Source organism: Protobothrops mucrosquamatus, unplaced genomic scaffold (genome assembly GCF_001527695.2).
Source record: "Protobothrops mucrosquamatus isolate PMUCROS unplaced genomic scaffold, P.Mucros_1.0 scaffold3084, whole genome shotgun sequence".
Classification (NCBI taxonomy): domain Eukaryota; kingdom Metazoa; phylum Chordata; class Lepidosauria; order Squamata; family Viperidae; genus Protobothrops; species Protobothrops mucrosquamatus.
In genome coordinates, this window is record NW_015389094.1 from 116,478 (window position 1) to 128,102 (window position 11,625).

Below are 11,625 nucleotides of genomic sequence, written 5' to 3' on the forward strand. Positions count from 1 at the left end.
TGGCCTAGGGGTATTTTAAAGGGGTTTTAAATTAAATTTTTAGTAGAAGCGGCCAAATTTAAATAGTTATTTTTAATCTTTTTTAAAGTTTGTATTGTATTATATCATTGTTTTAAACTGGCTGTAAGCCGCCCTGAGTCCTCCGGGAGAAGGGCGGGGTATAAATTTAATAAAATCTAAATCTAAAAATCTAAATCTAAAATCTAAATCACACAGTCAGCCAGATGTTCAGACTGGATTTGGCATTTTGTCTACCAATCGAGTCCTTACCCAGGACCTGGGATAGGCAGATGTGGATGTTTGATGGTATTACAGATATCGTTGCCGGATGGAAGCAGTTCCTATTATTATTATTGTTTTGTTGTTGTTGTTGTTGTTGTTGTTGTTGTTGTTGTTGTTGTTGTTGTTGTTATTATTATTATTATTATTATTATTATTATTATTATTATTATTATTATTATTATTACTGTTTCCAGCAACACTGATAAGATTCTAGTTGTCCAGTTGGGTTCTTCTCTGTCCCAATGTGCTTCTGTTTGGGATAGGAGAATTTATCCGTTTGTTTTCTCTTTCTTTCTCTTTTTTTTTCTTTTCTTTTTAACACACAATATTTTTGACCGGGACAAATGCAGTATTAGATCTGGAGAAAATATTGCCCACCCATTTATTCCCCACCCCCCGCTTCAATGCTTGATGTAAGAAGCTTAAAACCCAAGTCCTACCAGCTGTAGCTTGCCCTTCAGCTTGTTCTATAAACCTTTTATCCCTCTCGGTGGGATTGTGTGTCACTGTGCTGCAAATTGTGTGTCATTGTGCCATCCTTAAGGGTGCCTTTAGGCAGCAAACAGCCCAGGACATGGACTGTTCCAGTTTTGCTTGACAATAACTGAAAACCAACAACAGATCTGTGGCCTGCACCCATAAGCAATTTTTGTACAGACAGCGCCAGTCCTTTGGTAAATCTTATTTGAGTTGAGCAATCTTTTTCAGTTCGGTTCACGGCTGCTGGTGCTGTTCCTGTGGTCGTTATTTTAATCGTTTCTAGTGCTGGAGCGGAGGTGGCGCAGTGGTTAGAGTGCAGTGGTGCTGCAGGCTAACTCGCTGCTCGCTCCAGGAGGTCGATCCTGACTGGCTCAAGGTTGACTCTGCTTTCTGTCCTTCCCAGGTCGTAAAATGAGGACCCAGGTTGTTGGGGGCAAGATGCTGACTCTGTTAACCTCTTGGAGAGGGCTGTAAAGCACTGTGAAGCAGTATACAAGTCTAAGGGCTATTGCTATTATATGTTGAGGAATTGTGGGTTCTCTCTGTCTCTCTATCTCTAATTATCTATCTATCTATCTATCTATCTATCTATCTATCTATCTATCTATCTATCTATCTATCAATATATCAATCTATCTATCATATACATTATCTACCTGTCTGTCTGTCTATATCTTATCTATCATATACATTATCTATCATATACATTATCTATCTATCTATCTATCTATCTATCTATCTATCTATCTATCTATCTATCTATCTATCTATCTATCTATCTATCTATCTATCTATCTATCTACTTTTCAATCACATCCGATCTTCAGAGACTGCCTGGACAAACCCCCTGCAGTTTTCTTGGCAAGGTTTTTCAGAAGAGGTTTGTTATTGCCTCCTTCTTAGGGCTGAAAAAAAGTGGCTGGTCCAAAGGCCACCGGAGGCAAGACTAGAACTCACAGTCTCCCGGTTTTTAGCCTCGTGCCTTAACCCAAACGGTCCCTCTTCCTCCTACCTGTAATAAATTGATTTGTCCTTAAGGTGCCACAAGGTATTACAGACTAGCACTCAACCCTAAAAAAAAAAAGCTAGTTTGGACCTGCTTTTAGCCGTGGGTCTCTTGGGCCTGAATCCATTAAGGACTAGTAACTTGCTGTTTATCTGAGAAAGACTGAGTACCTGAAGCTGTTTGTCCTCCAGAGAAGGGCACGTACCTAGTGATCTTCCCGATAGCTCTACTCACCCGTACCATCTGTCCACTGAGTCTTACCAGCTGTCACACAGATGGATCAAGGAAAGCCTGTTTTCCCCCTGGTTCCTGATCTCCACTTAAAGAACTCGAGCAGACAAGACTTTAATCACCCTTTGGGCACCTTCAGAGAGCGAAGATCTGTCCACCCCAAGAAGAGAGAAGCTGAACTATTGGGAGATTTTTCCACGTGAGTCCATCGTTTTTATGGAAAATGAGAACATCAGCTGGGAATGTAGGCTTTGCTTGGGTCTGATGAAGGGAGAAAGTTTTGGAGGCGTCTTTATGAAGCTGCTTTGTGTTGTTTTTCCAGTTCCGGTGCCAAACGGCCTCTTCTCCACTCGGCTCCTGTCCTTAACCATGAGATCTGCGTTTGGGGACGCAGTCAAACAACTGTTGTGCGGCTTGGCGACAGATTCCACCAAGGAGAAAGACATGGGTGTCCAGAGAAGCCACAGCTGGGAGCCAGTCAAGATGCAGGCTCAGCCAAGGCAGAAGTAAGCACTCTTCTTCTTTGGTATAAATATGAGGCAGCCAGATAAACTGTGTTGGAAATTGCTGGATAAATTGATAGATTGATAGATATGACAGATAATGGATAAACATGGATGGAGGGAGGAAAGGAAGGAAAGGATGGATGGATGGATAGATAGATAAATGGATAATGGATAAATGAAAAGAGGAAAGGGAAGGGAAGGGTGGATAGATAGATAAATAGACAGGGACATAGGAAAGGAAAGGAAAGGGAATAGAAGGGAAGAGAGACAAACATAGATAGATAGATAATTAGATACAGATAAACAGACAGGAAGGGAGGGAGGAAAGGAAGGAAGAGTTGAAGGGAAGAGACAGATGGAAATAGGGAGAGAGGAAGGAAGGAAGGAAGGAAGGAAGGAAGGAAGGAAGGAATAGACTGAATATAGGTATCCCTTCATCCTCTCTCCTTGCCTTTTTGCTCTCTTGGTCAATTTCCTGGCATTCATACCAGAGCACTGTACTCGATCTAGTCAGTTTCACAGCGCCAACTTCCAGAGTTGATTTTCTTTGCTGATTACAGTATAAGCAGCTGGGAATCAAATCTGCGGGCATCTTCTTATATGCTGCGGGGTAAGAAATCTCCAATTCTGTCGAGGAAACGTAAAAAGCCGGGAGGATTTTTTTCAGAAGAAATAGGGCCTGGATATGTGTTCGAGAGGGGTGTGAGCGATCGACGTCACACACACTTTCGTGGTTTCCTTTCGCCTCTCCCTGAAACCTCCTCCTCCTCTTCCAGGGCCGAACGGGACGCAGCCTTTGCCCGACAGAAAGCCCAGCGCGCTTCTATAAGGAACCATTTGCGGGAGAAATACCATCTCCCAAAGGTGAGATTTTTTTGCCTTCTGAAGGACCTGCTTTTCTGCTCCAAATTCCAGGAAGTCCTCAAATTACGGCCAAATGAATAAATACAGATAAATCCTTGGCTTACCACTATTCGTTTAGTGACCGAAGTTAGCAATGGCACTGGAAAAAAGTAACTGAGGACCGTTTTTCACACTTACGACCCACGGTCACGTGGTCAAAATTCAGACGCTTTGTCAACTGACTCGTATTTATGACGGTTGCAGTGTCCCAGAGTCACGTGATCCCCTTTTTACGACCTTCTGATTAGTGGGGAGGCCAAATTCGCCAACAAGTGCGTCAAGAAAGGTCCTAAAACGAGGCTAAACTCACTCAAGGGTCTCGCTTAAGGACGGAAATTTTGGGGCTCAAGTTGTCGCAGGTTGAAGCTGGAGGCTAAGCCCCATCTGATTATATTTTATTTTTTTATATCTATGTTTCTGTTTGTTTATGTATTCACTTAGGTATTTATTTATTAAATACTGTACTTATTTTATGATAAATTTAGTAGAAAGCCTTTCTAAGCAGAAGGACGCTGACATCCCCTCAACTCCACTGAAGATGTTAACTAGCTTGGTAACAAAACCACCCCACAAAGCTTGGAGAATGAACCTTCTCCATAATAATAATAATAATGATGATGATGTTGGAAGGGACCTTGGAGGTCATCTAGTCCAACCCCCTGCTCAGGCAGGAAACCCTGTACTATTTCGGACAAATGGCTGTCCAGTCTCTTCTTGAAAACTTCCAGTGTTGGAGCATTCGCCGCTTCTGGAGGCAGGTTGTTCCACTGGTTAATTGTTCTAACCGTCAGGAAGTTTCTCCTTAGTTCTAGGTTGATTCTCTTCTTGATCTGTTTCTTGTCCTGCCTTCAGGCGCTTTGAAGAATAGCTTGACTCCCTCTTCTTTGTGGCAGCCCCTGAGATACTGGAACCCTGCTATCACGTCCCCCCTCGTCCTTCTCTTCGTTAAACTAGACATACCCAATTCCAGCAACCGTTCCTTATATGTTTTAGCCTCCAGTCCCCTAATCATCTTTGCTGCTCTTCTCTGCACTCTTTCTAGAGTCTCAACATCTTTTTTACATCGTGGTGACCAAAACTGGATGCCGTATTCCAAGTGTGGCCTTACCAAGGCCTTGTAAAGTGGTATTAACACTTCACCTGATCTTGATTCTCTCCCTCTGTTAATGCAGCCCAGCACTGTGTTGGGTTTTTTTGGCAGCTGCAGCACACTGCTGGCTCTTATTTAAATGATTGTCCACTAGAACTCCGAGATCCCTCTCCCAGTTGCTCCTATTGAGCAATAAAAAAATTACATTTTTAAAATAATATTTTATTAATTTCCCAATTTTACATTTGAATATTTAAAAAGCCAACGTGGTGACTGGGTTAATCAATAGTTCAACAACAACATCCGAGTGCAAATCTCAGGTCACAACATCAAATATTTCTTCTCTTTTTTCCTTAACATTTACTGTCTCGCATTCAAGTCTGTACATTTCTAATTATATCAACCCATTAAGAACATCATTATTACATTTCTCAATAAAATTTTAGCTTATACGTATTTTAATTACATTCAGTCTTCATAAACAATCCATCTCCTGTTGTTGATTTTTACTCAGTTTTTAATTTCTTATCCATTACATTTTGATGCCGCCCATCTCCCATACAAAGCGACGCTGGGCGGCCGACGTCCAAGCAGATGTTGTGAGGCGCAACACAACATATTTCGGATTTTTTTTCTCACTTCTGATTTTTCCCTTTCTCCCCCTTTGCCTTCTTCTCTCAGAACCCGGCCGATGAGAAGCAGTTGGGAGCCGCGGGGGGGAAGTCTCAGCTCCCTCGAGATCTTCTGAGCATCATACAACCCAACGGGGCCTGGCCAGTCCCTTCCAGCTTCAGAGGGATAGATTTGAACTCCCTGCAAACCACCCTCCAGAGCCCAGGGCAGTCTTTTCCACGCCCGGGGCAGTGTCGGATCATGTGAACGCCGCCTTTTCCGAGGACGCAGGAAAGAAAAATCTGTGGGTAGTGGGACCGCTGGATTTGCGCAAGGCTGCTTCGGCGCACGCCGTCTCGTACAACCTGGGAAATGTCTCCTCTTGGCTTTGGAGAAAAACTGCTGAGAAAGACCATAATAGGGCAGCCTCGTCAAGAGGTGGCCTTATAACCATTGTACGGGTAGTCCTCGACTTAATGACTGCAACGGGGCCCCGAATTTCTATGGCTAAGTGAGACACTTGAATTTTGCCCCATTCTACGGCCTTCCTTGCCACACGTAAGGGAATCCTTGCAGTTAGTGACACTGTTGTTAAGTGAAACCGGTGTCAGAAGGTCGCAAAAGGGGATGGCGTGACCCCCGGGACGCTGCGACCGTCACAAGTACGAATCGGTTGCCAAGCGTCTGGATTCTGATCAGGTGATCCTGGGGAGGCTACAGAGGTGGTACCTGTGAAAAACAGCAAGGAAGGTCGTAGAATGGGGCAAAACTAACTTAAGTGTCTCATTTCGCCACAGAAATTTGGAGCCCCGTTGCGGTCGTTAAGTCGAGGACTTACCTGTATAGTGGTTCTAGGGCCATCACTTTTTTTTTCCGGTGCCCTTGTAACTTGGAATGGTCGCTAAGGGAACTGTCGTAAGCCGAGGACCACCTGTACATCACTATCTCTGCCCTTCACTGCCTACATCCCACGTCTCTTCGTCCACCCTTGCCCAGAAAGGCGGATTGGAAATTAAATTGATGTAATTTATTTGTTAGATTAAAACCTTGTCTTTCCTTGAGCTGCTGAAGGTGGTGTGTTGTGTTTCCTTTGTCTGGTTTTCTTTCCGAAACGCCACAACTTTGTGAGTGAACCCGGGTGAAGAGAAGTCCGTGATTGGTCAGGAAGCTTCTGTGGCCGAACAGGGACTCAAACTGAGTCTTTCTCTCTCTCTCTCTCTCCCCCTTTCTCTCTCTCTTTGTCTCTCTCCTGTCTCTCTTTCTCTTTCTGTCTCTTTCTCCTCCCTCTCTCTCTTTCTCTCTCTCTCTGTCTCCGTCTCTCTCTCTCTCTCCCCCTCCCTTTCTCTCCCTCTCTCTCCCTTTCTCTCTCTGTCTCTCTCCTGTCTCTCTTTCTCTTTCTGTCTCTTTCTCCTCCCTCTCTCTCTTTCTCTCTCTCTCTGTCTCCGTCTCTCTTTCTCTCTCTCTCCCTCCCTTTCTCTCCCTCTCTCTCCCTTTCTCTCTCTGTCTCTCTCCTGTCTCTCTTTCTCTTTCTGTCTCTTTCTCCTCCCTCTCTCTCTTTCTCTCTCTCTCTGTCTCCGTCTCTCTCTCTCTCTCTCCCCCTCCCTTTCTCTCCCTCTCTCTCCCTTTCTCTCTCTTTGTCTCTCTCCTGTCTCTCTTTCTCTTTGTCTCTTTCTCCTCCCTCTCTCTCTTTCTCTCTCTCTCTGTCTCCGTCTCTCTCTCTCTCCCTCCCTTTCTCTCCCTCTCTCTCTCTGTCTCTCTCCTGTCTCTCTTTCTGTCTCTCTCCTCCCTCTCTCTCTTTCTCTTTCTGTCTCCCTCCCTCTCTCTTTCTCTCCCTCCCTTTCTCTCCCTCTCTCTCCCTTTCTCTCTTTCCTTCTCTCCTTCTGTCTCCCTTTCTCTCTCTCTCTCTTTCCTTCTCTCTCTCTCTCCCTTCCTCCCTCTCCCTCTCTCCCTTTCTTTCCTTCTCTCTCTCTCTTCTCTTTCTTTCTCTGTCTCTGTCTCTCTCTCTCTTGAGCGTATATTCAAGATGGACAGCGATTAATATTTATATACGTTACATATCTAAGGCTGTGGGTCTATATATATATATGTTGCATATAGTACGTTTAAGTGTATAATATGTTTAAAACGACAAATCTCCGCCTGTGCCCTGGCGCGGACTACACTTCCCATGGTTCTTGGCGCGCGGTACGCCCCTTCCCGACGTCACGCCGCCGCCCCGCCCGTCACGCGCATGGGAATTCCCCACCCAGCTCGTGTGTGTGACGCGCAGGACGCCGGCCAGCCAATCAGCGCCCAGCGTCTCTGCGTGCAGCGGAAGAAGCGGCCGTCGGAGGAGCCGTCGCGGCGGGAGGGGCGGGAGCGAGGGAGAAGAGCAGGCATGAGCCAGAACGGCGGGGGGAACCCCTTCGAGGGAGACACGGGGAATCCCTTCCAGGTGCGTAGCGTGGGGGAAAAAGGGGGTTTGGGGGTGGGGGGTTCCCCCCCGGTCCGGGGTAAACACGGGGTCCTTGCCTCCCTGGCTCATCCCCGCCTGCTCCCAGGCTCTTTGCCCGCATCTTGACCCTGGGTTGCGTTCCCACGTTATTGGGGTACGTGTTTGTGAGATTCCCCCCCCCCCATCTCATCCTGGCGTTCTGTATTTTTCATCCTCCCAGCTCAAGGTAACAGGCAGGGGATGGGGGGGGGGTTTCCTGCCCCTCCTTTCCTTCCGGACCCTCCCTTCTTTAGTGCCCTCTGCTCACAACAAGCCTGCGAGGTCAGATTGTTGCCTGAGTAAAGAGGGGGTGGGCTGCCCCCCCCCACACACACACACCAGAAATGTCTTTGGGTGAGAATGGACTACCGTGGGATGCCAGGCCAAGCCTTTGGACGCCACTGCCTTGGCTTGGTTAAAAGAAGTGAAATTAAATGCTGTACACTGCCTTGGAAACATGGAAAGCTGAAGATTCTAGTCCTCAGGAGACGGGAGGTAGCATGAAAACAGGACTGACTTTTTAGGTTTTTTTGGCCCCATCGAGTGTGTCCTGGGGGATGTTAGAGAGGCCAACAGAATGAAAAAAATCTTACTCCTTCCTTCCTTCCTTCCTTCCTTTCTTCTTTCCTTCCTTCCTTCCTTCCTTCCTTCCTTCCTTCCTTCCTTCCTTCCTTCCTTCCTTCCTTCCTTCCTTCCTTCCTTCCTTCCTTCCTTCCTTCCTTCTACAGGGGGTTGGACTAGAAGACCTCCAAGGTCTCTTCCAACTCTTTTATTCTGTTATCCATCCGTCCTTCCTCCCTCTCTTTCTCTTTTCCCTCCCTCTCACCTTCCTTCCTTCCTTCTTTCATTGCCTCCTTCCTTGCCCCCTCCCTCCCTTCCTTGCATTGGCTTTTCCCTCCACTGTTCTTTGCTTTAATAATAGTTTGGAAAGTAAGCCATGATGGAACCCAGCCCAAACAAACCACCTTTAGGACAATAAGCCAAGCCGGTCACAATGAATCTTTGTCTCTGTTTCTGCCTTGCTGGTTTCAGCTCAAATCTGTGCGGGAGTAACAAGCACGGCAATCGGATGTTTTATATCAGTTCCTCTTCATTAGGGGAAAAAAAAAAAAGGAGAATTAGCAAAATTTTGCCTGTTGCCGAGGAGATAAAAGGGCTTTTGTGTTTATCACACAATCACTCCTTTAACTGCACTGGCCCAAATTCTGTTTGGCCAAAGCCTTTTGGGATTTCGTCCCCCTCTGGATGACACAAATGTAGTTTTAAAACTGCGTTGTGCCTTTGAAAAAAGAGACTCTTCAAATAATGTTGCTTTTTTACATCTGTCCTTGCTTTAGTTGGGCCTCCTTTTGAATACTCTGGTTTCTGAAAATAATCACAGAAAGTGCTCACTACTTTTGTTTTGCAAGCCAGCAGAGATTTGGGGTTGTTAAGAGAGTGTTGAAATAAAATTTCCCCAACTTATTTCACAATAAATAGACAATGAGTAATGTGGCTGACCTTGTTTGCTAGTTAAGTCTATTTAGTGGAGGGGTTTTTTCTTTTGCATGGCGTGCAATTAGTGAAAAGTGAACGAAAGAAAGAGGAAGAGGAAGGAAAGAGAAAGAGAGAGAGAAAGAAAGAAAAAGAGGAAGGAAGGATAGGATAGGATAGGAAGGAGGGAGGGATAGGAAAGGAAGGAAGGGAGAGAGAATTGGATGGAAAGGAAGGAAATGAGATTCTCATTTCATTGTGGCTATTTCTGCCTTTTTCCATCTTTGTGCATTATAATGCAAGGGAAACAATGGGTTAAAATTGTGATCAATAAATAAAATAATAGCTTGGCAGCAATTCCCACCTAGAAAACCGATAATCTATGAATGAAAGCTGGTGCTTTTGGATCAAACCTGAAAAGAGGCGATCAGATTCCTCCTAATTTGGCAGAGAGAAATATATATATATTACAGGGGAGAAGGGAAGGTTGAAAATAAGGATTTAACAAATTCGGTTTGGCTTTTGCTTCAAAATGCCCGGAGAGGAAAAACTTGGCTTGCCTTTTAGGAAGGGATAGTACAAATAAAAGTAAATTTTCCTCTTTTTTTTTTTTAACTACCTCTCTCTTTATTTTCCTTCTCCTAAGGATCCGGGTATAATTCAGCACCGGCCAAATACGGATTATGCTACTCTGGATGTATATAATCCTTTTGACAACACCGGGGTGAGTCGCTTGCTCGATCCTTTGCTGAGTTCGCATTTTATGTGCATTCAGGGTTCGCTTTCAGCAAGGATATTCTTGAAACGGCTCTCCCTCTGAGCTTTCAGAATCTACCTTCACGAGGTCTAGAAACATGAGCTGGCTTTTCTTCCAGGAGAAGCTATGATCCCCTACCACTAAAGAGGCTTTCGGTCTTCTCTTTTCGCAAGGATTTGTCAGCCAGTCCGTCAGAGCTAAGAGCCAGCTTCAACGCTTTGATTGAAATTTTAGTTCTGCTCAGAATCCACCAGGGGGCCCTAATCTGTGGTCTCGGCGGCCTCAGTGTTCCCCACCTGTAAAATGGGCATAATATTGACTCTCCAGCCCGTTATGGCTGTAGGGAAAGATTACGGTACTCAGCGATGGGAACTACAAAACTTGTTATTTCATCCTTTTTAAGAGGAAGCAGTTGAAATTCTGGAATTCCACCTGATTTAAAGATAATCCTCTACTTAACGACCAGAATGTTAAGCAAAGGGGTTGTTAAATGAATCGCATTCTGCAAAATTCTGAGATTTCTCTCTCTCTCTTTTTTTCCCTTTTGGGGCAGAATCCCCCGCCATACCAACCCTCGGTCTCGGCTCCCACAATCCCCTCGGTACCCACAGTTCCTGTCTCAGAGGCGCCCAAGAAACAGAACAATGTGGAGCCCAGAAATTACGGCTCGTATGGGACCCAGGTAAGGAGAGAGAGAGAGTTAACCCGTTCGGGAGAGGTTAAAAAAATTGAAGAAGCACAAAAAAAAAATCAAAATGTAAAAATTTTGGGGTAAAATCAGGACACGGTGAGTTCTAGTCCCACCTTAGGCACAAAAGTGGGCTGAGTGACTTTGGGCCAGTCCCTGCTTCACAGGAAAATAGGAGAAGGGAAGAGTCTTAGTTAACGTTCACTCCCTCGACTTATTTATGAAAAAAGAACAAACCTGGCATAATTTTTTTTTAAAAAAAAAGATTTTCCCACTCCAACGCTTTGCAGTTAGTCTGACGCGGCCAAGCTGCCTTGAAGTACATCGGGCCGCTATACCCTGCCTGGCCAGCTGGTGGCACTGCAGCTCCGCCCTGTCAATCCCCTTCCGTCTTCCCGATTAGGAATCCGCCACCGCAGCAAAAGCCGAACTCTTAAAACGCCAAGAAGAGCTGAATCGGAAAGCCGAGGAATTGGACCGAAGAGAGAGAGAGCTGCAGAACGCCGCCCTGGGCAGCGGGGCAGGTACGGCATCCTATTCCCGCTTCCCGGAAATTTCCACCCACCCACCCACCCCCCAAAAAATGCGGAAACCAAACCGTCTCTTTCTTCTTTACAGCCAGACCAAATAATTGGCCTCCGTTGCCTTCCATCTGCCCGGTGAAACCCTGTTTTTATCAGGATATTTCGGTCGAGATTCCCGTGGACTTTCAGAAAACGGTCACCATCATGTACTACCTCTGGATGGGTGAGCCATCTTTTCCAGCCTTTTTTTTACAAAAATCTTTTTTTATTTAAATAGATTTTATTAATTTTTTTTAACATAATCACCTTAATATTTGGTAAACAGCGTGTTGTCTAGATGGCCTCCAAGATCCCTTCCCACATCATCATCATCATCATCATCATCATCATCATCATTATTATTATTATTATTATTATTATTATTATTATTATTATTATTATTATTATGGATCATTGCACAGTCAGCCAGATGTTCAGACTGGATTTGGCATTTTGTCTACCTATTATTATTATTATTATTATTATTATTATTATTATTATTATTATTATTATTATTATTATTATTATTATTATTATTATTATTATTATTATTATTATTAT

The 11,625-nt window shown here is 44.7% G+C and overlaps 1 protein-coding gene across 2 annotated transcripts in view; it reads left to right on the top strand.

Annotated features, from left to right (window-relative positions):
* LOC107297027 (secretory carrier-associated membrane protein 3-like) overlaps positions 1-11,625 on the top strand; it is a 27,779-nt gene that overhangs the window by 13,329 nt on the left and 2,825 nt on the right. Inside the window, exons 1-5 of one of the 2 annotated variants that reach the window (XM_015826383.1) lie at positions 7,488-7,544; positions 9,703-9,780; positions 10,367-10,495; positions 10,905-11,025; positions 11,120-11,248. In XM_015826383.1, the coding sequence (XP_015681869.1) occupies positions 7,488-7,544; positions 9,703-9,780; positions 10,367-10,495; positions 10,905-11,025; positions 11,120-11,248 (514 nt within the window). Of the gene's footprint in view, positions 1-7,487; positions 7,545-9,702; positions 9,781-10,366; positions 10,496-10,904; positions 11,026-11,119; positions 11,249-11,625 lie in introns of those variants that run through there. The other variant, XM_015826382.1, reaches the window with a different exon arrangement.